Genomic DNA, 24,624 nt, shown 5'->3' on the forward strand with positions numbered 1-24,624 from the left:
CAATCTGTTCCTTACAGTTTGTTATCAGTTCCTCTGTTTGCTCTAAAGCTATTTCTACTGATATTCAATGTGAGACAACTTCTCAGACAGCTCTTTTGTAGCAAGCTTGTAGTTTGCGAAGCTACAAAGCTCCTCCACAGGAGTCAAGACAGCCAAAAAATGGTTTAGATTTTTCTGTGATGGCTTTATCTTCCATGCCTCTCACACCTTGATCTCTTCTGCTGCCTGTCTCCAAAAGGTTTCTGATGCATTTGAAATTTAATCATATTTGGAAAGTTCACTCTTCAAAAGTCTTATTCTGGCCTGCCTTATTTTGATTTTACATGTAATCTGCTGAAATATATAGTTTTTTGCTCGTCTTGTGTGGATACAGATTCCCCTTTCTGACCAACATCCTTATTACTCTACCAGCCTTCTTTCCCTGCACATTTCCTTTTGCTTTCTTTCTTTAAAAGAAAAAAAAAAAAAAAAAGTCTTTGATATTTTCTTGGTGGAGGTATCCATTCCTCCTGAGCCGCCAATGTCAACACCAAATAACTTCCATACCACCACTGGTCCTATCAGCTACTCTTTAGCAGAGGGACAGAGTCGTACAAGGCAGACAAGTAACAGGGCTTACACAACTGCAACAACAGCCCGAACTCAGGACTAAATGCCAGCTCTACAGCAGGGCAGACATAAGTCTCATTAATTTTATTAATGCTGCCAGTCATAAAGAGCCCATCAAAACGACAGGCTCGGAATTATCATGACTGTTCCTGGGCACATATGTACTGAGTTTTCACAGGTAACTGCATATTCCCAATTTCCAGATGCCCAAACTGAGATGTGTTTCCAGCTCGAAACACATTACGCGATGAAAGCACCTCCTGAGGCACACACCAGATAAAAGGCAGAGGGCTCAAAGCTGCTCCTTCCTGGGGGAATACAGGACCACATCAAAGGGCAGCCAAGATCCCAGGAGAGCAGTGCCCTGTGGCAGTGTCTCCCTTCCAGGGAGCACCTGCAGCCTGGACCTTCTCCCTTGGTTTTGGCACTGCTGAGTGCACAGAGATGCAGTCAAGGTCAAGGCCCACAAGGCTCCTGCCAAGGTCCTGCTGGAGACAAGAGGCAGGGCCCAATTGCTAACAAACTGCAAAACAGGTTTAGTCAGCAACAGGCTTTAATTTAAAAAAATTTAAAAATTCACCAATCAAGTTATGCCTGAAGCACAAGAAAAATTAGGGTTTGCGTCTCCCAGCTGTTCATAACACTTCTTGACATCTTCTGTCACAGCTTAGCAGGTGTGAAGTTGAAAGACATAAAGCCTGATAGTCTCCTGCATCTTGAGCAGCATGGAAAGCTCTGCCACAACAGGGCTGCACCTCGGAAAGGGGGTGGCTGAACACCTCCCGCAGCAGCACCCACTTTTCACAGCCTGGTGCACTGACATTGCTCTTTGTCCAGGGGCTCACGTACCGCCTGTCCTAATGAAAGGCTGCACTTCCATGAGGACCAACAGAGCAGGTGCAAGCTCTAGTACAGACACATTTCACCATTAAAGCTGTTTATGCCTGTGGATGTCATTCGCCCTTCCGAGGGGAAACAGCCACACCATTAGGACAGTTTACAGCTATAGCCCTATAGGCAAAGCAGCACAAGTTCCTACTGCAGGTAAGAGTGCCATCTGGACACTCATAAATCTATGGGTCCCGATGGGATCCATCCAAGAGTACTGAGGGAACTGGCAGAGGTCCTTGCCAAGCCACTCTCTATCATCTATCAGTGATCCTGGTCAACAGGGGAGGTCCCAGAGGACTGCAGGCTTGCCAATATGACGCCCATTTACAAGAAGGGTCAGAGGGAGGATCCAGGGAACTACAGGCCTGTCAGCCTGACCTCGGTACCAGGGAACATTATGGAATGGTTTGTCTTGAGAGCACTCACATGGCAAGTCGAGGATAAGAAGGGGATCAGGCCCAGTCAGCAGGGGTTTACGAAAGGCAGGTCCTGCTTGACCAACCTGATCTCCTTCTATGACCAGGTAACCTGCCTAGTGGATGAGGGAAAGGCTGTGGATGTTATCTTCCTTGACTTCAGCATGGCCTTTGACACTGTCTCTCATGGCATACTCCTTGAGAAGCTGGTGTCTCATGGCTTGGATAAGTGTACTCTTTGCTGGGTGAAGAAGTGGCTGGGTGGACGAGCCCAGAGGGTTGTGGTGAATGGGGTGAAATCCAGTTGGCGGTGGGTCACAAGTGGTGTTCCTCAGGGCTCGGTGTTGGGGCCGGTTCTGTTTAATATCTTTATTGATGATTTGGATGAGGGTATTGAGTGCACCCTCAGCAAGTTTGCAGACGACACCAAGGTGGGAGGCAGGGTCTATCTGCTTGAGGGTAGGGAGGCTCTACAGAAGGATCTGGACAGGCTGGATCGATGGGCTGAGGCCAATCCATATGAACCATATGAAGTTCAACAAGGCCAAGTGCTGGGTCCTGCACTTCGGTCACAACAACCCCATGCAGTGCTGTAGGCTTGGGGAACAGTGGTTGGAAAGCTGCCCAGCAGAAAAAGACCTGGGCGTGCTGGTTGACAGCCGGCTGAATATGAGCCAGCAGTGTGCCCAGGTGGCCAAGAAGGCCAATGGCATCCTGGCCTGTATCAGAAATGGTGTGGCCAGCAGGAGCAGTGATGTGATCGTCCCCCTGTACTTCACACTGGTGAGGCCGCCCCTTGAGTACTGTGTTCAGTTTTGGGCCCCTCACTACAAGAAAGACATTGAGTTGCTGGATCATGTTCAGAGAAGGGCAACCAAGTTGGTGAGCGGCCTGGAGCATAAGTCTTATGAGGAGCGGCTGAGGGAGCTGGGGCTGTTTAGTCTAGAGAAGAGGAGGCTGAGGGGAGACCTTATAGCTCTCTACAACTACCTGAAGGGGGGTTGTAGTGAGGTGGGTGCTGGCCTCTTCTGTCAAGTAGCTGGAGATAGGACGAGAGGAAATGGCCTCAAGTTGAGGTAAGGGAGATTTAGTTTAGATATTAGGAAAAAATTTTTTACTGAGAGGGTTGTCAGACATTGGAATAGGCTGCCCAGGGAAGTGGTTGAGTCACCATTCCTGAAGGTATTCAAAATGCAAGTAGATGGCGTACTTCAGGACATGGTTTAGTGGGCATGGTTGATGGTTGGACTCGATCTTGAAGGTCTTTTCCAACCTAAATGATTCTACAATTCTATGAGGGGAAACAGCCACACCATTAGGACAGTTTATAGCTATAGCCCTATAGGTAAAGCAGCACAAGTTCCTACTGCAGGTAAGAGCCCCAAAATGGTAATTTCAGGGGAATACTGTTAATTCACGTAAAGCCTCTCAAATCCTCTCTGCAGTCCACAGAAACTCTGGGTTTAACCCAGGTCTGGCTGGGACGCGGAGGGCAAGAAAGCAGCACTGCAGGCAGCCCCATGACAAATTCGTCTGTTTTCTGACCATCCTTATGCATTCACTTGAAGAAATGGCAACTGCTGCGAACAGCAGAGGTTTGAGCAAGGTAACAGGAATTAAACACATGCCCTCCCCTGCCCGTGCTGAACTCCTCTTCTGGCAGGCACCACAGGCGCTGCCAGGATGACAGTAAGGGAGCTGCCACAGCCAGCTGCAGGGGCTATTTTATTTCAGCGCCCAGAGTACAAGATGTACGTGGTATCAGGAGACACTCCCAAACAGGAAACTGTGCTCTTCCCCAAGGAGACTCCAGCGCAGGATGCAGCCCAAAATCAACACACCCCAAGCACAGCTCACCACCGGAGCCATCCAGGCCAGGCAGGAATGAGCATGTCAACCACTGCAAGTCGCCCGTTTTCACATTTTGAGCTGAACTCTAGGCTGTTTCACCGAGCTGTTTGGTGACCACCATGCTGCCCACCCTTTTCCACCTGCAGTCTGCTTCACGCTCCAGAGACAGTGGGGTGAACAGAGAAAGTAGCCCAAGATGAAGTTTCCCTCTAGCCCTGCAGCCTTGCACTGAACATGCCAGGTTACCAAAAAACTTCACCTCCCCCATGCAGAGACAGCTCTCGCAGCTCAGCAGAAGCTTTCCTTACTCAAATGGAGATAAAAGCAAGGGATTTCATCCCTCCAAGACCAAATAAAGTTTAAGCACACAAGTGCTCAGCCATTAGAGGCAGTGCTGGGTGGCCAATGGGGGACTCTGCCATCACAGCCCAGAAGGCCGCCTTGCCAGGAGAGAGTTATGGGGAGCCAGAGAGGCTGAAATCACCGACATCTCCCCCTTTGCTGGACTCATCTGGCCCTCCTTGTTTCAACAACAAGAGCAACCTGAACAAGCGTCCCCCACCAAAGGGAGCTCTGCCCCACAGTGGCTCTCTGCCACCCTCCCTCTCTTGCAGCAGGGTTTTGGCATTCAAGGCCAAAGTCTCAATAACGTACCCAAAGTCACCCCTGCAGCATGGTGTCCAAAGCCAGCCCGATGGACCGTGCGAGAGGGAACTGAATGGTAACGTCATGGTAGGCTGAAAGCAGCACAGATCCAATGACTTGCTGTTGCTGGAAGGAGCGGATCCCCTCTGCATTCCCCGTCACACTCTTTCCCCAGCACTCATCACACAAGGACACTGGAGCTCTTCAAATCCTGCAGGGAGACAATTCAGCTTACTAACTAAAAAGCAGCCAGTTTTCTCCCGCTTTAGTGAACTCAACCATTCTGGTGATGGGACCCAGGGCCAGAAGAAACAAGGGTGGCAGTGGACTGAAGATCGCCATTGTCCTTCTTATCTTTTATGCTTATTGCCACCCCAAAAGAGACTTCTGCTTTGGAAAAGTCTTCAGCCTCCAGAACATCAAACCCATGCTTTAGACTAATTTCAAATTACAGCTTTAGCGAATTTAGGCTGAGTTGTCAGACTATCACCTACTCACCAGGCTTTTCCTCAGCAGCTTCTAAACCCACAGTACAGAAAGGACCATGGCACTTGCTTTTCACCCTCATTTTCAGTGATTTTGAAACTTTTCTGCCTCTGTAACAGGCTTCCAGCCAGAAAGCAGCAACCTTGTTTGCCCAGGTAGGAAACAGCCCCATCTGCCAAATCAAAGTGCCTTATGGCAGTGTCCCACATCTGCCAAGTTACACACACAAATAAGCGCAGCGCAGGTTTGGGTTTTTTCCCTGTCCCACTTGGCTTGTTTGGTTTTGGTAGATCATAAACCCTGTGGCTAAGAAAAAGGTCGGTTTAGAGGCGCCCAGGACTACTCTGCTCCCAGCTGAAACAGGAACATGCAGCAAGTCCTGGGAGCACAGGGCACTTGCTGTCATCTTCGTTTCATCCCATGTCAGAGCTGTTTCCATCAAGAAAGGCAAAGTGCAGTGAGAGCTTGGCTGCAGAAGCTGGGCACAAGCAGAATACGAGAGGGGTAAGAAAATCCATCCTCTGCATAGAACAAGCCTTCTATTTGCCTCTGGTGGCTGACAAAGACGCCAGTGAACAATTTTATCCAGACCTCTCTATTTCAGAAGTTCCCCAGCACTCTACAGCATAAAGCCCTCAGTGGAATTTCATACAAGACCTTAAGTCCAAAAAGACAAAAGGCCCTGAAAAAATAATCTCAGCATCTCCAGTGCTTTGGCCTTTCAGCTTGTTTTTTTCAGAGGGAATTTTCTGAAGTTGATATTGTCCAACCCTAGTCCCTTCTTTTTGCCTGAAGCACGTACCTGCAGGAGGCCAGACACACCCCAACTCCTTGAGCTGCCATACCAACACTCCCCTGGGCATCATGGAGTCCTTTCCATCTCCCATGCTTCATTGCAAACAAGCAATCTGGATCTTCAGCATCCTCATTATAAGCTTCCCAAACCTCTTTTGGCTCTGTGCACTGCATAACCAAAAAAATGGCAGCTGACAACACACAAAGAAAAAAGCTTGGGAGAGTAGCTGGAGGATGATTGACACCAGCTACACTGGAATTCACTGGTCAATATGCAACTGAAAATATAAAATACTGTTATTCCTTACATCAGTAACCTCAAACACTTGGAACAGTAGTTAGGATGAGAGAATATATCCCAAATAATGGTATTTTTTCCATTCTTCCACAAGACAAAGACCAAGTGCAAAAAAATTTTCTCTTGACCTACAGTGTCTCATTCCAGATGTACTAGGCAGATGGACTTCACCTCTGCTGCTTTAATTAATACTTTCCTGCCACTCCAAAACCTGACTGCTTTAAGAAATTGCCCAAAGCAGAAGACTACATACTCTTCCCCATTAAAAGTATAAAACAATCAGACAGATTCAGTGGATACTCATGACTGAGCTACTAAAAAGCTTGATCATTAAAGTTGTATTTCCTGCAAGGGAACTGCCTTTCTGCACACCTTGACAAAGGCAAGAATTAACATCAAATATTTAAGTAACGACAGCAGAGCTCTATGAATCCAGCTAAAACCAAACCCCAGTGTCTGCTCCGGAATTTATTTTATTAAAAAGAAGAGGCACTTCACTAACTATTCAAATTTTCCCAGAGGGCTTTTTAAAGAACCACGAGCATATACATGTCACAACAAGGCACAAACAATTGTGCTCCACCCAGAAGGATTGATGGAGCCTAAATGGAGCATTTCAAATTCTGACGTATTTATTTGCTGAAAGCTTGCAAGCATCTCCTCCTAATTGCATCATCCACTGAGAAAGCCATTAGGGTAGTATGACAGGAATGGAAATACTGGGAAAGCAGACCACAGGGAAGGAAGAAATGCTGCTTCTTTCCTTTGAACTTCTGATTAGTTTCCATCAGAAGACTCTGCTGTGTCTGAAGGTATTTCCCAAGGACCAGCCTTTATCTGCATGGAGTCAAACACTCTTAACTGAAAGCACGACTCCACCTCAGGAGCTAGCTCCAGGCTATGCTGGGCCTGCTGACGGGAGCAGCTTAAAACGGATACGGCAGTAACAGTGGACAAGATGACAACCTTGTCCTCCTCTTGTCTGCCAGCAGAGCTACCAGAGCAAAAACACACTCTTGGTTTCACTTAAAGCCAGTCAGTCTTTCACCCTTAAACGATTTCATCCCAAGGAAAGTACCCTGGCAAGCTCACATTCAGAGGAGCAGGGATGACACCAGGACTGCACGGCAGAGGTCGTGCTGCCGATAATCTCTCCCAACTGCACTTATCTCTGCTGATGTCAGAGAGCAAACACAGACCTTCACTACCCCAGCTCACTTCCTGTGAAGTGAGTTACCCCAACGCTCATCCAGGAATAGGCTCATCCAGCAGACAAGAGTGGGACAACCTGCTGGGAGCAGAAGCTTGTCCTGCACTCACAGCTAGCTACAGAGAGGACATTTATTTATTCATGGCTTTATTTAAGCCACTTAAGAAGAGGGTAAACCAGAACAGGGCACATGGACCCAGTTCAGAGGATGTGGGGGGCTCTGCGCTGAATAACAGCGGGAGGTTCAGATGCCCTGCCAAAACCAGAAGACCCCTTTGCTGCAAGCTACGGCTGAGTTCAGACACATGAAGTCCGTCAGCAGCTCGAGGGCAGGCTGATGAAGTGCAGAAGTTTTCACTTGTTACTAAATTAAAGCTTCTGAAAAAACACAAAAACTAGTATTGAGGCAAAGGCAAATTAAAGCCTGACTTAACTATATGCAACAAACTCAAGATACTGAGATTCAATAACAAAATTAGTCTTCATCGTAATCAGAACATAGGTTTCGCTCCGAACAAGTGCACTCATTACCATCTCCAGTCCTGCCCACGCAGCTTAACAGGACTTCAGCAATCCCCAGTACTTCTGGCGCAAGCTGAAAGATCTCCCTCTGCTCACGTCCTGAGGCTGTTTAATTCAAACAGCCAAAAACATGCTGCTAAAACGGCAAGTCCAAACTGAAAAGCTTTCTTCTCCATCAGTAAAATGGCAATCAAGTAGTAGTCTTACTAATGCATTTACCTATTAAGAAACATAGGTATGACACATCCTTTTGCGACTTCAAAGAAAGAGTTCATGAATATGAACACTTATTAAACTGCACTGCCAGGGGAGGAAAAAAAAAAAAAACCAAAAACAACCAAACAACAAGACACAACCACCCTCATGGGCCAAAAAGTCAGAATCCTACAGCAGTTTACGCTTCAGTATCTTTAATTACAGAAGCAATTCCATTAAAGCTGATTCGGATCTTACAGTCCTTCCCGCAGTCCCTCAACAATGCTCTATGGCTCTATGGGAAAAAAAAACCTGTTCCCTGATTTACAAAACTTTACCTGGTTGCCAATAGGCAGTTGCCCCAATCCTATGAAGCCAACCCCAAAAGAACGGCAGGATTGATTAAAAAAAAAAAAAAGCCTCAAAGCTCAGACACAAATACATTGAAGTCTGCAAGATTTTCTTACCCATTAGGCAGTTCACTACAAGAGTCTCAGTCTCTCCTCCTTTCATCTTTGCACCATGGCACATAACATTTTTCTAGAGATCAAGTAAATCAGTTGAATGGGAGACATTTGCCTTTTGTGCCCCTAAAGCAGGGCAGCGTTCAGTGAACCAAATTCTGCATGTCTTGTTGGCACATTAAACGTGCAAGTCTCTCATGAGGTTTTCAGCCGCAGATCCAGAAACAGGCTAAAAGCAGCCTTTTGCATCACATCATCCTGGTTACAAAATGCACCAGGCCAGTATACTTAGATCCCCCTGTAGCTTATGTGCTCCCAGCTAAGGCCAAGACATCTGTTTCAGCTAAGCAAACCTGTTGTGAATACAGAAGGCATGTGAACTATCTGACCAAAAACCTGGCTTGAAAATCTGCATTCCTATAATCCACTGTGATCTCAGCATCACTCCGAAAAGCCTCCATCCAACTGATGGGAAAGAGCTGTCTCATCAACCTGGCAAACAGCAGACTCAAAAAGCACCAGAGACAGTCAGTGGGGAAATGCTGGAAAAATTATGCTGAAATCCAGCACAAGAAGCCCTGCACTTCTCTGCACTGGCTAGCAGAACAAGAGCCTTGAATCTACATGGCTGTGCCAGGTTTTGCAGTTTATCCCCTGAAACGAGCAACCTGCAACCTCAACCCCCGAGCAGTGAGTGCCCTTTGCTGTCACAGGCATGGAGGCAGAAGCAGCTGCTATGAGTTGGTGCTCCTGGCAGACCGAGAGCATGCTGCTGCGCTAATCATTTTGCTCTGGATGAATTCTGGTATTCTACATCCGCTCTCAAGCGGATTTGCTATCCCTTCCCAAGACGCTGCTTCTTACGCACCAACTCAAACCACGTTCTGCTGGAGAAGATGCAGAAGAGACATAAGAAAAAAAAAAAGCAAAACAACTTCAAATGCAAGAGAAATAAAAAATTATTCCAAACACCTTGCACCATCACCAAGGTACCCGGCAAAATGCCAACACAACCCTCCCTCCTCTCCCTGAGACAAAGAGAATGTGAGAAGCCAGCTGAAATCTGGTGCCCCTGGGGAGAGCCTCGCTCACAGGAATGTTAAATCATTCTGAGCTTTTCATCTAGGATGAAGAAAAATGCTGGCAAAACAGCGCAACAGCAACTGGCATCAGCCATGGGGAAGACAGTGCTTCTGCCAGGCTCTGTACCTTCCTCCCAGAGGAGCCAAACTTAACCACTTCTGGCCAAAAAGCTGAAGCACAGGAGCGACCAGGAGGAATTCTCCCTGAATAGGGTTATTCAGAGGAGCCACAAAATGCCCCCGCATTTGTCAGAAGCGGGATGCAGCCTGGGAAACTGGCCCTCTATTTTCACTGCCAACAGGTGATCCTGACTCCCCAGGTGCTTCCAGGTGAGGAGTGAACCCTCACCTAGTCACCCCTCCAGCAGACCAATGCAACAGCCGTTCCTGTGCTTGACCAGGAAAACACTGCCATTTTGTAATCATGTCTGCTTTTTTAAGCAACAGAGAGCAACCTACACCTGAAATCCACCCCAGAGCCCGCGAACCTAGCCCAAAACAGGTACAAAAACAGCAGGTGCTTCTGGTTAACCGCACACCTTCAAAGGTGTGAGGGCAGCCGGCAGAGCCCGGCCACAGCCTCCGGGGAGGGTGATGCTGCCCGCTACCAGTCTGCCGGACCCCCAAGGCCCGGGCAGGACGGGGACCTCTGGGTCGGGCTCAGGCCAGCTCAGCTCAAGGAAACTCGGGGCCACCCGAGCTGCGAACAGCCGGGTACCGGCAACGGCCGCCGGGCCCCAGCGGGAGCCGGGCCTGGCGGGGAGCCGATCTGGTGGAGCCGGGAGCAGAGGCGAGCGCCGGCAGGAGGCGGCCCAGAGAGGGGCTGCAGGAGAGCAGCTCCTCGCACGAGTTGGCCGCGCCGCCCCGCCCGGCCTGGCCCTGCCGCCGCGCCGGGGCCGGGCCCGGGCCCGGGCCCGGCCCGGCCGCCCCTCATCTGCCCCGCTGGGGCCCGCAGCTCGCCCAGCCCCACACCCGCAACCCACCACCCGAGCCAGGGGCGCCTCCCGGCCTCGGCCCGCTCCCCGGGCCTGCCCGGCAGACCCTGAGAGGGCGGCGATGCCCGCCTCAACAGGTGCGCGGCGTCCGCACTCACCTCTCCGCCATGGCCCGCTCGACCACGCCGCCCGCTCTGCCCGCGAGCGGGGCAGGATGTGAAACCCGATCCCGGCCCCGCCCGGGGGGCGGCGCGGCGCGGCCCGGCCCGGCCGCCGGGACCCCCGGCCGCTCCCCGGGTCCCTCTGCTGGGGGCCGCCGCGCCGGGGCGGGCCGGGCCGGGCCGGGCAGCGGCGCCCGGGGCCGGCGGCAGCGGCGGGGCCCGCGGGCAGAGGGCAGCCCCTGGCGGCGGTTGCGGCCGCTTCGGGGCCCTCCCGAGCCCGCCTAGCCCCTGGCGCCGCGGAGCCCCGGCCCGACCAGAGGGGGTGGAAACGAGGAGAGGAGAAGCGGAGCCGTGACCTCTGTTTCGGACAAGCTGAGCATTACTTGGGCTGCAGGTCAATGGCGACAGTCAGCTGTCGTGACCAGGTTTGCGAGGAAAAGCGTTGTTTAGCGGCAAGAGCTGTACTATCTGTCACAGGTGGTGGTGTGGGGCTCTTGCCCCCCTGCTTAAGACCACCTGGAGACTGTAGCTGGTGCAGGTCTCAGATGTAGCCTGTGCTTGCTCCCGGATCACAGCTGCCCCGGTAAATTGTTTGTCCTCGTGATGGGTGTCCCCGACACTGCCTCCTGCTGCACCCGGACCTGGTGGGGGCGAGGGGGTGGTCCCAACAGGCAGCTGCCCCCTGCAGCGCAGGGTGCTTCAGGGGCTCTGCTCTGCCCTCTGTTATTCCTGACACCCTTCATGAGCAGGGATGGAAAGTGGGACTTGGGCCCCTGGGACTTGAACCAGCCTGGAGCATCGAGAGAGGAAAACGTCTTTGCCTACGCTGGATGCCAGGCTGTCCCGGCAAGGTCACCTGGTGGGGTGACAAGCCTTGGGTCAGTCCAAGGTTTGCCCCAGCAATTTCGTCTGGGCAGGTTTGGGGGACTTTCTGTGTTTGTCTGTGTCCTGAGCACATAGCAGTCTAGTCAAGGCTGTGCAGGAAGACCAGGTGTGTCCCCTGCGCATGCAGGGATCAACCCTCAGCGTACAAATGGCGATTCAGAGGCCTTGGTAAAAGGTAGAGCCCTGCTCCTTGACCAGCATGAGTAGTCTGAATAAACAAACCATGCACTAAAGGTCAGCCCTGCTAGATCAGCTTCTGTCAGCCACCAGTTTGGAGTATGTCACTTGGCACGGTGGCACAGTAGAGCCCCTGTTACCTCAGTGACTGCTGCAATGTGGCACTGCTGCCAACGATTTTCATACAGGGTCCTGTTGTTCCAGAATAGGAACAACCCCATGCAGAGGCAAATCCTGGGGGTTGAGCTGCCCAGATGCCTCAGACCCCTCTAACTGGGGGTGCAAGACTTGGCAGATACTCGGTGGATTTTGCCACTAACAGAGTGATTTTTGACCCATATCACAGCATGCAGCAAATTTCTGCTACAGTCAGAAATAAGTCTGTTTGGCTTATTAATCATCCCAAGCGAGCCAGTGGACAGGGTCCCTGCGCAGAGCGATACTGTGCTCACGGTGCTCTCTTGCAGACAGCGTTTTGGCACTACTGAAGAACTTCAGAGTAACTTAATCTGAAGACATTCACATGAAAGTCCCACTGCACTTTTAAATAACAAATGGAGAGACAGTGAGATCATGGCCGCTCTGCTCGCTGGCTGGACGCACAGCTGCATTGTGCTTACCAGGGGGGTCTGTGCAGTGGGGGCCGGCGGAGAGTGAGGCCGCCGTGGGAGCTGCGAAGCTGCTGGAGATGCCCGTGGTGCTGCGGGAGAGCGGGCAGGGGAGGCTGAGTTTTGCAGGGCTGCAAAGCTCAGGGACTGAGGCGTAGGCTAGCAGGGAAGGAAAGGAAGCATTAAACCAGGTCTGCATCAGAAATAAAAGTTTGCTGGTGTAGCTCTAATGTGGTTAAATTGGCAGTTTTCCTTGTGGAGATGCAGATATTATTCACCTTTGCCAACAAAGGCTATACCTGTACTCTGAGAGAAACAGCAATACTGGGAAAATGCTTATAGCAGCCTGACAGTCTCTGTTCAAGGGCTCTTGTAGATAAAGACTTGGGGTATAAAAACTTCAACAGCCTGTTTGATGTTGCTGTGCTAGCAAAAGCCTTTGGACAGACTCCAAATAGAAGCTGGGGCGATGGGAGGTTGCAAGAGCCCCAGCTTCAGGGGCATCCCAAAATGAGTGACCCGATGCAGTACATGGGAAGTTGGCTGCAGGAGGGACCAGGCAAGCATTCATTTTTTCTGTGACATGCTCATTTTATTTTGCATATTTCAGGGTTTGATGATAATGTGTAGGCTGCTTTCAACCTACACTTCTGGCAGGCTTGCTGGAGAACATGTAATATCATTGCCTAGCTGCTGCAGCTAAAGCTCTTGGGACGTGATTCTGCACGTAGTGAGCTAAGAGATCCCTTCTTGAGGCCAAAGCGGGTGAGCTGGAGGCACTCAAGGATGCAGAGAACACACTGAGATGACATCTCAGATCAGTCCTACCCATGGGGTAGTGCTGTCTTGCACAAAGTCATGCAGCAGGAGGACATCAAAATGAAGAGCAAGGAAACCACCATGAAGGCAGAACCTCCCCACCAGAGGATGGTCACATACCCGCTGGCACCAAGGACACTCTTGGGAGCAGAGATCCCCACTGCTGGAAGAGGAAAGCTTGGTGGAAGGGGGTTCAAGTACCAGGCATGATAGACGGTTGTGAGGCTGTGACTGGCACACAGGTACAAAGCTGCCAGACCAGGGTCTACCTCTTCAGGAGAGCTAGGGAGCACTGGTGGACATGAGCTGTGTTGGCACCTGTGACTCAGGGAGGGGGAGAGAAATCCCAGAGGGGAAAAATTAAGCAGCTAAGGGAACAGCTTCTTTTGTGGGACCTCTGCAGTGACTTTTTCAGAGGCTTTCACAGCTCAGGCAGTCATGGGCTGAGGAAAACTTATACTAGTGGTACCTGGTCCTCCTCCAGAGATACAGGTGGGTCACTCTGTGACATGTACATGGGAGATCAAACCCACCAGTCATGATGTCTGCAATCAATACACCAAAGATGGCAGCAGGAGGTGAATATGAAGTGTCTGAACAGACTTCGAGAGCATGGCAAAGACACCGCAGTGTCTCTGAGAACAGAGGGTTATAAACCCTGGCTCTTTTGCTAATAAAACCACACTGCCTACAAGAAGAAACAGCCTTCATAAATTGTGAGGCTGTGAACACTAGATCACTGTAAGATGAATTAAGAGATGTGTGATCAATATTTCCAGGCCAAAGTATCCCCTTGTTGCCTGTTCTTGGCTGAAAGATATTTCCTACAACTGTCACTGAAGAAGTGTAAAAGGAGCCAGCTCCCTGAGATCATGCTCAAATCATTTCTTCAGATGCTGCCCCCAGGTAGAAGAAAGTGTACCTGGAGTCGTACATTCACCCCCCTTTCATGAAGCTGCTCAGCTGGTGGACATTCGTACTTGTGCACACACTCCACGTCAGGAAATGGCAGGTGGAGGACCTTGCATGAAGGGTCTTCCTCATCTGTGGGTGTGGAAGAACTGGTGATGCCAAAGGTAAGGAAAGCTCAGTATTGCACTGCAGCTGCCCTGCCCGCATGTACTGGGCTGGGGAGGTGGGACAATGCCCAGGCAGATGTGCTACAGCTGTGAGCGCAGACAGCATGTTGCCCCAGAGATTTGGGTCAGCAGGCACTGCCCTTGCACTGCCTCTCTTAACAAGCAAGACTGCACAGCCTGGAACCAGCCCAGCCCCATACCAGCCCCACAGTAAGTGTCTCCGTATAGAGCAAGAGGGGAGTAACAGCGCCAGTCATGTGGGAACAAACCCTGTGTTGAGGAGAGACTAGTGATACTGGGAGTAGATGCCTAAAATGCTTGCCAAGGCTTGGGTGTCTGGGCTTACAGCCAGCACTGACCCAGTGCAGTTGCAACCTTGGATCGGCCTTCCAGGGCACCAGCAATGATGGGAGAATGAGCTGGGAGATGCTTCATCAGTGGCTCCCTGCTCCACTTGGGAGCTGCATTTAAGCTCAGGTCCTCACCCTTGGCCCCACCTGTGCTACGTTCCAGTGAAGCCTATGCCCCACCTGGCACCTTGCTGACTCTGACCCACCAACTGGGTCAGCAGTCACTCGGCCATGGCTGACCCTGATTACTATCACTGAACCTGCTCTGCTCCTCTTGCATGGTGGGTATGGCACTGCCATGCTGTCACCTTGTCTCCGGCTCGCCTGTCACGTCCTGCTGCCCCCGGCACCACAAGCCCCCAGGGCTGTGGGGGACACCAGGAGAGCTCTGTGCACTCTTGAAGGAGCCAATAATACCAGAAAAAGTTCTGTACTGTGAAAGTCATATGTTACATAGGTCAAACTACTACCAAGCTACTACTGTGAGTGCCTACACATGGGCAAGATTTCTCGCCATGGGCAGCTCTTTGTTCCAACAGGAAACAAGATGAAGTGCTAGGTTGACCAGGGGGTACAGTTCACCCACACGGGTGATGGGATCTCCATCCTTGGAGATTTTCAAGGTTTGGCTATGCAAAGCCATGGTTGACCTGTTCTAATGTTGGTGACGGTCTCACTTCAACCAAGAGTTTGCGCTAACGCCCTCCAAAGGCCCCTTCTAATCACTGCATCTGTAATTCTGAGTCAAGGGGCTTGAGGTTCAAGCTGGGCAAGCAGATGTGGTGAGTTCACTATTTCAGAGCACAGACATCTTGTATCAAATGTCTCAGATACATTAGTGAACAGGACGAGGCTGAACTGGATGCAGGAGTTGCTGGCTGAGGTTCTCTGGATTGTGTGCTGTGAGAGTCCTCTCCGACAAATGGTCTTAGCATGTATGAGGCAAAGAAAAAACATCCTGTTCTTAATTAACCCTGTCTGTGTTTTGAAGCTGACTGAAGATATTGAATAGCCCAGGACTGTCCTTTGGAAAGAGCTAGTTGGAGATATTTGGCCATTTGTAAAAATAAGTGTTTTTAAGCAGCAATCAGCAGGGGTTTTTTATAGTAGGCATGATGTAAATTTATGTAACAAGCCAGATGTTCTGCAATGGGGCTTTTTCAAAATCATCCTGTCCCAATTTTTTCCATCTTACTGTCTTTAGCTCCCTTGCAAAGTAAGCAGTCGTGCTATCACATTACCAATTGGCAATGGCAGCAGCTGGCTATAACCCAACCTTAGCAGCATGGGACGCGGAAACAGATGGAGCAGCAAATGCTCTTTATTTCCTTTCCTGCTTTCTAAAACAGGTTGTGACTAAAAACATACAGGAAAGGTTTCTGCCATCTTCCCTGCTACCATGGCTCCCTGGCTGCTGACAAAGCTTTGGGATGAGCTCTAGCAGGGGTTACTGCTCCCCACAGCAAAGGAGAGCTCTGCCTTTTTAGAGGGGAGCTGAAAAGAGGGGAAGGGCATCAAATACAATGATTACAAGCCTTTATAGGGGAAAGAAGGATGCAGTGGGTGAGATGGCTGAACTGAGCTGAGGGCTCCCCGTGCATCAAGTCCTGCTCCTTCTGCTGCTCTGAGTCTTGGTTCTGGTGTTCATCTGAGCCTGGATGAACCACATCAGCTCATTAAACTGGCACAAAACAGAAGTGAGTGGTGTTTTGCCAGGCTAGTAACCTCAGCTGGCCTGATGGATGATCAGGCGAGTGCTGAGATGAGGATGAGGAACAGAGCCACACACCAGAACAGGCTGGGAGGACAGAAGAACAGGGGAGGAAGGTGGAGGTGGGAATGTCCCTTGTGAACCAGGAGATCAACTCTGCTCTCCTGGGTAGTCCTTGCCCCAAAGCTAGGCAGGCACGGGGAGGAAAGTCCATGCTTCCAGGTCACTTTCTGTGAGCCAAACTCTGAGGCTGCTGGCAATGAAGGTCAGAAAAGTGTCCACAGCAGAGGTTTGCCTGCCTTGCTTCAAAATTCCCGTGGGATGAAAACTCCCCAAAATAAGGTGCATATGTCCCTGCCACCACATCAGTTACAGGTTCCCAAGGGACTTGTACTCTATCACAGCCTCTCACACCTCTTTGTGTCCAGTAAGAGCTCTGCTGCTTTCAGTCTACGTCCTCTAAGGATTTACCGATCCGTCCAAATGCATGAGCTGGGCAATGGTGCTCTCTCCCCTGCAGGAGACATTATACACTGGAAAACATGAAACTGTGTGTGGGTTGGCTACACGAATTCCACCATCAGCTGCCCTGAGCTGGGGGACAGCTGCCCAGAGCAGAAGACACTTGCGAAGAGGTGGGTGGCCAAGGCCGATGACACGAGACTGAGCTGGCACCGCCACATGCACCCAACCAGCAACATGAGCAGTGGTGACACAGCTGTTCCATCTCACTGTAACTCCCTGCTCCCTCTTCCACCGGGCTGCATGAGCTGCCTGACCCGTCTGGCTTTGCTGTGGCTGATGTTTGTGCCAGACAATGTAATACTGTTGTAGGTACTTGCCAAGAACTGAGTTTATTTTTTAGCCACAGACAGAACCTGTAATTCCTCAAGCTAATCCTACAGTCTGATGTTTTTTTTCTTACAAGCCTTGACAAATTAATTGAATCCCCACTTCTTTGAGAAACCTGGAAGGAAAGTCCCACAGTCAGGACTCCTGAGTTAAAGATGGGGATTCATGAGGTCACCTACGCCATTTCTAACCAGTGCAGAGGCTTTTCTGGAGCTATTTCTTGCTGGCCTTGTTGTCTCCTGGGGCGATCATTCAGACATCTATCTGAGATCTTGTCAGGGTGTTTTGCATTACAATCTGCCTAAGTTTTCTCAGCTTCATCCCATTATTCCTGTTCTTCTCAACTATCACAAAAAAAATTGCTCCATTTTGTTGTTTATAGATGTCCCCAACTGAAATATCTGCAAGTTGTCATTTCTCACCATATTCTTTCAGTGAAATAATACAAATTTGATTTTTTAAAACTTAAACTTAATCCTTTTTGCCCTCAGATAGTGTCTTGAGTTCTGCCTGCACACCGCCTGCTTACTAATACATACTGATAACTAAGTCCTATAATGAGTGCAAGAAGTGGTTTATTACTCTTTATCTTTTATCCTTTCTCACACAGTCAAGGGTTTGAGGACCAGCCATGCTCCTGCTGAAGTCAGTGGGAACGGCAGCAAGTTCCTTGCTCTACCACATAACTGTAGGGAGAAATTAAGTTTCTGAACCTGTGGTTGCCAGCGTTGCAAGCCAAACATTCCTGTTTGCATTTGCTGCACTGTCAGGCAAGCTCGGTTCCTCTCAGCATCCAGGTATTTGGCTTTAGGCAAACCAGTTTGAAAGCTGTTCTTTGCTAGTTTTTTAAACATCTTGGATATCTACTAAGCAGACCAACTCAACGAACAGGTTCTTGTATTTTAATTAGAGTGCTGTGCACACAGGCTGGGTGCTGACAACCTGAACACATGCATTGCTGTCCAAGTACCTCCCTGGCCACCCATTGTGCACAGCTGTTGTTAGAGAGGAAATGCTTGGGCTTATGCCTGAGCAGTGTCTCAGGGGACCACTTGACACAAACCCTGGGTAATGCCCCATGACAGCACATCTGTAGGTGGCCACGGTCAGTCCCACCATGCCGGAGTGCTCCTGCAGGGCAGCCCAGAGACCAGACTGTCGGGCAGCTTGTGGCTATGAGCAGGTCTGAGGTCAACCTGGGTAGTCAGTCTGCAGGTTGGGGTCAGGATCAGGCCAGTGATGGTGACTGGGGTCAGACACAGCCTAGTGACAGCTGTGTGGGTCCATAGAGACAAGGCAGAGCCGAGGCCAAGCCAGGCAGTCATCCTGCAGGTCAGGGTCAGAGAGACCCAGGCTGGGCATGGCCATGGGCAGGGGCACAGGCACATCAGTGAGAGCACTGGAGACAAGTACATTTCCGACACAGCTCAGATGGGGACCGAGGGCCCAGGGCTGATCTGAACTGGGGTTCCTGGGCTGGGCTGGGGTGCAAGCCCCAGCTGAGGCTGGTCAGAGCTATAAGGGCTTGTTAGCGCCCTTGGGGCCCTGAGAACAACTTCACGGGCAGGTATGAGAACAGCATGAGCATGGTCAGTCTACATTAAGCCAAAGGTCTGCCTCCCCCAGTGTCCTGATCTCCAGGAGTGGTCAATGAAGGGACACCTTCCCCCTTCTCTCACACACAATTCCTGGGCAAACAGAGGTGGGGGGTTGTAGGTGCTGGCACTGCTGCTCCTTCTATTGACACTTCCTCAGAGCTTCTGGAAGGAGAAGGAGCATCGTCCAGCACTTGAGACTACAAGAGAAGCTGAGGACAGGCAGGTTGATGCATGGGAGAAGCTCAAATCTTGCCACCAGTGGTGCCAAGACCTTGGGGATCAAATTGCCCCTCATCTCACAGAGACAGACTACAATCATCTCCTGCCAAAAAAGCAGGGACCTCTGACTGGCAGCCAGTCCCTCCCCATGTCCTTAGCACAGACCACAGCAACTCTGTGCAGGCCAGTGGGCTGCAGCTGGGATCCATGCAAGGAAACATGATCTGCTCAAGTCTACCTTATGCAGTTACCATCAGATCCATTTGACACCTTGGAACCTACTCAGGATCTTTTCTGCTGGCATTCTGACACGGTCTGCACCAGCTTCACATTTTGAAGGTTATTTTATTTTTAATTTAATATTTTGATAGCTTTCTTTACTATGCTTTGTAGCCGTATGTCCTGGTTTCAGCTGGGATAGAGTTAACTGTCTTCCTAGTAGCTGGTACAGTGCTATGTTTTGAGTTCAGTATGCAAGAATGTTGATAACACTGATGCTTTCAGTTGTTGCTAAGTAGTGTTTAGTCTAAAGTCAAGGATTTTTCAGCTTCTCATGCCCAGCCAGGGAGAAAGCTGGAGGAGCACAAGAAGTTGGCACAGGACACAGCCAGGGCACCTGACCCAAACTGGCCAACAGTGTATTCCATACCATGTGACGTCCTATCTAGTATAGGAACCGGGAAGTGGGGGCAGGGAATCGCCGCTCGGGACTAGCTGGGTGTCGGTCGGCGGGTGGTGAGCAATTACACTGCGCATCATTTGTACATTCCAATCCTTCATTACTACTGTTGTCATTTTATTAGTGTTATCATTATCATTATTAGTTTCTTCTTTTCTGTTCTATTAAACTGTTCTTATCTCAACCCACGAGTTTTACTTCTTTTCTTGATTTTCTCCCCCATCCCACTGGGTGGGGGGGGAGTGAGTGAGCGGCTGCGTGGTGCTTAGTTGCTGGCTGGGGTTAAACCACGACACCATACCAGCCTGTTTTTAGTCTTTTCCTCCTGGTGATATAAACTGTTCTGAGCCATTTTAGCAATCTCCATGCTTCTTACAAGCATGTTATCCTTTTGGCTTATTCATTTTTTAATAAGCTCTTTTGAGAGGAATTTCTTTGCTGCTGTTGTTATTTTAATGACACTCGGTTGAATACATTGTGCTCACTCTTATACATAGCTTTTTTAATAGCACTGTTCTGAATGAAGCCCCTCACACATCTCAGCACTAAAGCCAGTTGCTTCTTTTATATTCTCCAACCAGCCGCTCCAAAAATCAAGCCTTTGTGGTGTCTAAAATGTAGCAACTGCTTCATATGCTGATGTGACATTTACTCACTCAATGTGGGGGTAATTGGAGACTTTTCATTCTGATGATGTTTTCTGTCTTGGCAGCCTCTCTGATCTCCTAAATGTATCACTGTCACCACCACTGCTTTTGAAGACTTCACTACCATAGTCCTAATACTCCCTTTTGCCTATTTAGGTGTGAATTTTCTAACTATAGGGGTTCAGTGTTACATGTTGAAAGATTAAAATCGTTTAGGCACATTGACTCTGAGATTTCTTTGGCATCCAGCATCACCCCTCCACAAGTACAGTTTAGTCGGTTCTTCCTGTATAATCTGTAGCCTGCTATTGCCACATCCCACTGATTATCTGCCTTGCACCCATTTCAGATGAAGTTGTTCTCAGTCAAAACTGGGTAGTCCAGTTGTTCCACCTTATTTTTTGATTGCTAGAGTTTGGACAGAAGCACATTTGTGGCCGTTACCCAGGGTCTGTACCTTTTAGGCTAGACTTCATTCATTCATCCTCCCACTTGTCATTTCCTTCTTCTTCAGTTCTTCATGTCAGCCTCCATCCCCATCTTTTAACTCCGAGAATTTTAACGACTTAGGGAAGTATGACCCTACATTTTGCGGGGTTTTGCACATCAGCCTTCTTCGCTTAGTGCAAAAACTGAAGCGTTGGCAGCCGGACCCCTTCACTCGCAGCCTCTGTCAGAACTCCCACATCGCGCTCCCGGCCACCTGCCTGACCTCTTGCCAGGGAGACAGACCCGGTCCCGCAGGTTCACGGCTTCAGCCGGGCACGCCTGCACGGGGAAAGGCGTCCACGCACCGCCCGCGCGGCCCCCGGGCGCGGCTGCCCGACCCTGTGCAGAGGGCAGCGGGCGTCCCCCGCCCGCGGGTCCTTCCCGCGCCTCTCCCCTCCCCAGCCGGCGGCGCAGGCAGCAGGCGGCGCGGCAAGGACTGTGCCTATGTGGTCCCACATGGTCTAGCGGTTAGGATTCCTGGTTTTCACCCAGGCGGCCCGGGTTCGACTCCCGGTGTGGGAAATAACAGAGTATTTTGCTTTCCACTTTTTTTTTTTTCGTTTGTTAATTCTGCGAGATCCCTTCCACCATCCGCAGCGCGGGGTAACACGAACGACTCCCACCCCCACTCCAGACCCTCTGCGTCTCCCCAGGGACGTGCGTTAAGCGAATGCCCTTGCACTTGTAGCAGAGTCAGGGATGAGGAAGAAACACCAGTCGTGGCTGTCATTCCCCCCACAGCACCACAGCAACAGCCAGCCTCTCCTACAGATGAAGCTATCCCACAACCGGGAAAACTTTTGTTAGGAAATGCGTTACTGAGAGCTTCCCCCGGCCTTCCCGTCAGCTCCAGAAGTGAATCCAGCCAAGCGTGCAGCTACAGCACCAACAGCCCCACAGCGCTGAATGTCTGCGGCCAATCAGCCAGGGCAGCCCTACGGCACACCAGGGCTGGACATGGAGCTTGTGCAGCTGCTTGCCAGTTGAGGTCCCTCATTAGCCACCCCCACCCAGTCTTTAAGTTCCCAGGCCCTACGTGCCCCACACCACCTGTCATCACTCAAGGGCAAGGGGGGGTGTTAGTAGAATAGACAAAAAAAGGCAGGTCTGTGGCCTCCTTCCACAGCCTGGCTCCACAGGCAAACAATGGGAGAGAAAACCCTCAGGGAAATCCACCAACAGGAGCCTAAGCACACACTTAAATCGCAAGGAGATGATGACGGAAGAGGAACAGGATGCCGGGAGCCAGTTAGGCCTGACCTCAGGATGGCTGACTGGGGGCAGCACCAAGGAGCAGCAGGCAATGGCAACGGTGTGAGGGACAGGCAGCCAGTGAGGTGCTACAAGAACCACCACAATAAACTTTATTTTGTCTGCAACAAAATTATTAATTTTGTTTACAACCAACCTGTACAAAAATGGTTAGGTTGGAATAGACCTATTACGGCCATGCTTTTTTTTTTTAAACAGTTCATTTTTCCTAAATGTCCCAAACTCAACTAAGTTGACCAGTTCAGCTGTGCAAGACCTTTAGGATCTTTTTAGGCTATTAACATTTCAGGAACTTTGTTAGAAATGACATTAAATGACACAGTAGTCTGGGAGTTTCGGGAAAACAGGTTTTCATTTGGAAATCTATGGGCCTGAGTTCTCACACCTTAATTGGTTTAAGTATTTCTATATGCAATAGCAAAATTGTCATTTCAGGAGGCAAAGTTTGTTTAAAACTTTTCTTTACATTCTTTCAGATTCATAGGACAAAAAAGAAATAACCTAAACCCCCCAGCCATTATTGCTTATCTTGTGCTGACTTCAGCAGGAAACCCACTCAATGTTATCTGCACTATGTTGAACAATAGGCCAACATTTAGTTTGTATTATTAAATTTAAATACAAGTAAGCCTTTCTGTGGGCTCCCGGGGAAAACAAAGCACTGTTAATGAGACAAGCCAGTTTTGTTTCAGAAAACACTACTTACTGAGTTAAACCATTCAGCTTCAAGGCTCCAGCAGTCTGCAGGGGCTTGGGACAAAAGCCGCACCAGAACTCCAGGTCACTGACAATTTAAGTCGTACTTGGGACTATTGTGGCTAAAGACCTGCCAGACAGTGGTGGCCCATTAAGGGGGGTATAGCGCTGGCAGAAGGGTACAGCCACAACACCTTCAGATGCTGTTACTCTTAAGCTTATTGTATCCTGCCGAGCCCTCAGCCGAAGGGAGGAAGGTCAGACCACAGGCCCTGTTAAATCATCATGTCAGAAGAACCAGTCACGAAGGAACACAAACAATTTCACTCACCCTTGCCCAATCTATGACCTAATCTTCTCTATCCCTCTCTCCTACAACAAATAACAAGCTTGAAACAGCAAATCTTTAATGCTACCCCAGACCATCATCCATTTGGCCCATGACAAAAGTATTTCAACAAGGTGAGCATGTATGATGCTTCCTCCTGTGCTCTCAGGCTCCAGCATCAGCAGCTCAGGGACTTCCCAAGCTGGACATGACTTACACACGTTGTGTGTTTGTCATGACAGTTTCATTCTTTTCACCTGTCGAAAAGGCAACAGGCTTCCCTCTGCTGGCATGAGATCCCCAACACGATTCTCACTTGGCCGTGCCACCCAAGATGTTGTGCTTACGTTGGAAATGTTAGCGTTAAGGGTCAACTGGGATCTCAGGAGAGGTGTTAGTTTTCTTTTACAGCAAGCACAAAGTTATTTGATGTAACAGATGTGGGTAGAAATTTGGACACAGGTGTTAAATGGCCTGTCTACACAGGATACACTCCTGTGTAACTATAGTACAGTAAGCATTTAAAGAACTAACACAGCTTTTGGAGCTAAGAGACTATAAACCCACTTATGGTTACATGGTGCTCAAGGAAGAGGAAAAAAAACCCCAAACTATTTCCCTTGCAAAAACACCTAACCTGGACAAGACACCCGTGTGTGGCCAGGAGAGGGACTGGGGCACACGGCAGAGTACAACCACAAGAGAGGAGGAGTTGCAGCAAGTTTGCCAGAGGCAAGAGCCAGTGATGACAGGGCTCAGCGCTAGGGCTCCAGCCCCCAGGGAGGCCCCGAGGGATCCAGGACACGGCTGTTCCCTAGCCAAAAAAGGAACGGAGGCTCCCAGCCCACAGGCCCGCACTGGGCTCTCGGACACAAGACGCACCCGCTGCCCCGCACCAGCTACAGGAGGGCGCCCGGGGTCCCGCACAGCTCCGCGGAAGCGTCCGGGGGCGGGGGGTGCAGGCCACAGCACCCCAACCCTGGCCGGGACGGGGCTGGCAAGCTCGAGGGCTGAGCCCCCGCCGCTCACCTTTGACCCTCCCGCCGTGCCCCATGCGGGCGGGCGCGCGTGCTCTCGCGAGAGCATGAAGACGCGTGACGGCCCCGCCCATCCGCCCAAGTCTCGCAAGAGCTTGAGCCGCCGCTTCCGGGCGCGATGTCTCGCGAGAGGCGGCGTGCGCGGGTACGCGGGGCCTTGTCTGGGCCTGTGTCTCGCGAGAGCCCCTGCGCCGGGCGCTGGGCACCCCCGTGCCGTGCGCGGAGCCTGCGAGCAGTGAGACGCGGCGGGCGCCATTTCGGGGAGCAGCCACCGGTGCTAGAGTCGGGGCCCAGCCCGGGTCCGGGGACTGCCCGCCACGGTTGCGCTGCCCCTCGCCGCCTGCCGCCCTGGGGCCGGCCGAGCGGCGCCGCCCATCTGAGGTTTAGACGCCTGGAGAGGGGCTCCTGAGTCCTTGGGCCCATCCCCCACCGTCAGCGCAGCCAGCGCCGGGACCGGGAGCCGCCGCTGCCGCCGCTGGACCTCGGGCGCCCGAGCGAGGACAGCACCCGCCCGCGGCGCAGGTAAACTGCCGGGCGGGGGGCCGGGCCCCGCTGCCGGGCGAGCCGCGGCCCGGCCCGCGGAGCGCTGCAGCCCTGGCCTGCGGGCGGCCCGCACTC

At 50.9% G+C, this 24,624-nt stretch overlaps 2 protein-coding genes, 1 long non-coding RNA gene and 1 other non-coding gene across 9 annotated transcripts in view; 3 read left to right on the forward strand and 1 right to left on the reverse strand.

The window, feature by feature from the left end:
- The window catches only part of LOC104324238 (rho GTPase-activating protein 39), a 56,286-nt gene extending 45,599 nt beyond the window's left edge, over positions 1-10,687 (reverse strand). The window contains exon 1 of one of the 2 annotated variants that reach the window (XM_069808685.1): positions 10,558-10,687. In XM_069808685.1, the coding sequence (XP_069664786.1) occupies positions 10,558-10,568 (11 nt within the window). In that variant the 5' untranslated portion in view covers positions 10,569-10,687. The remainder of the gene's footprint in view (positions 1-10,557) is intronic. The other variant, XM_069808692.1, reaches the window with a different exon arrangement.
- Positions 10,688-10,808: 121 nt separating this feature from the next.
- On the forward strand, positions 10,809-20,403 carry LOC138690196 (uncharacterized). Its single transcript, XR_011329020.1, has 2 exons — positions 10,809-10,985; positions 12,841-20,403. It is a non-coding gene; the product is annotated as an uncharacterized lncRNA (long non-coding RNA).
- Positions 20,404-21,123: 720 nt separating this feature from the next.
- TRNAE-UUC (transfer RNA glutamic acid (anticodon UUC)) lies at positions 21,124-21,195 on the forward strand. The gene has a single exon. It is a non-coding gene; the product is annotated as a tRNA-Glu (tRNA).
- Positions 21,196-24,207: 3,012 nt separating this feature from the next.
- The window catches only part of RBM39 (RNA binding motif protein 39), a 33,985-nt gene continuing 33,568 nt past the window's right edge, over positions 24,208-24,624 (forward strand). For all 5 annotated transcript variants that reach the window (XR_011329026.1, XM_069808736.1, XM_069808710.1 and 2 more), the window contains exon 1: positions 24,208-24,528. The gene's annotated coding sequence lies outside the window, so the exon portion shown is untranslated. The remainder of the gene's footprint in view (positions 24,529-24,624) is intronic.

The sequence above is a fragment of the Haliaeetus albicilla genome, chromosome 2 (assembly GCF_947461875.1).
Source record: "Haliaeetus albicilla chromosome 2, bHalAlb1.1, whole genome shotgun sequence".
NCBI lineage: Eukaryota > Metazoa > Chordata > Aves > Accipitriformes > Accipitridae > Haliaeetus > Haliaeetus albicilla.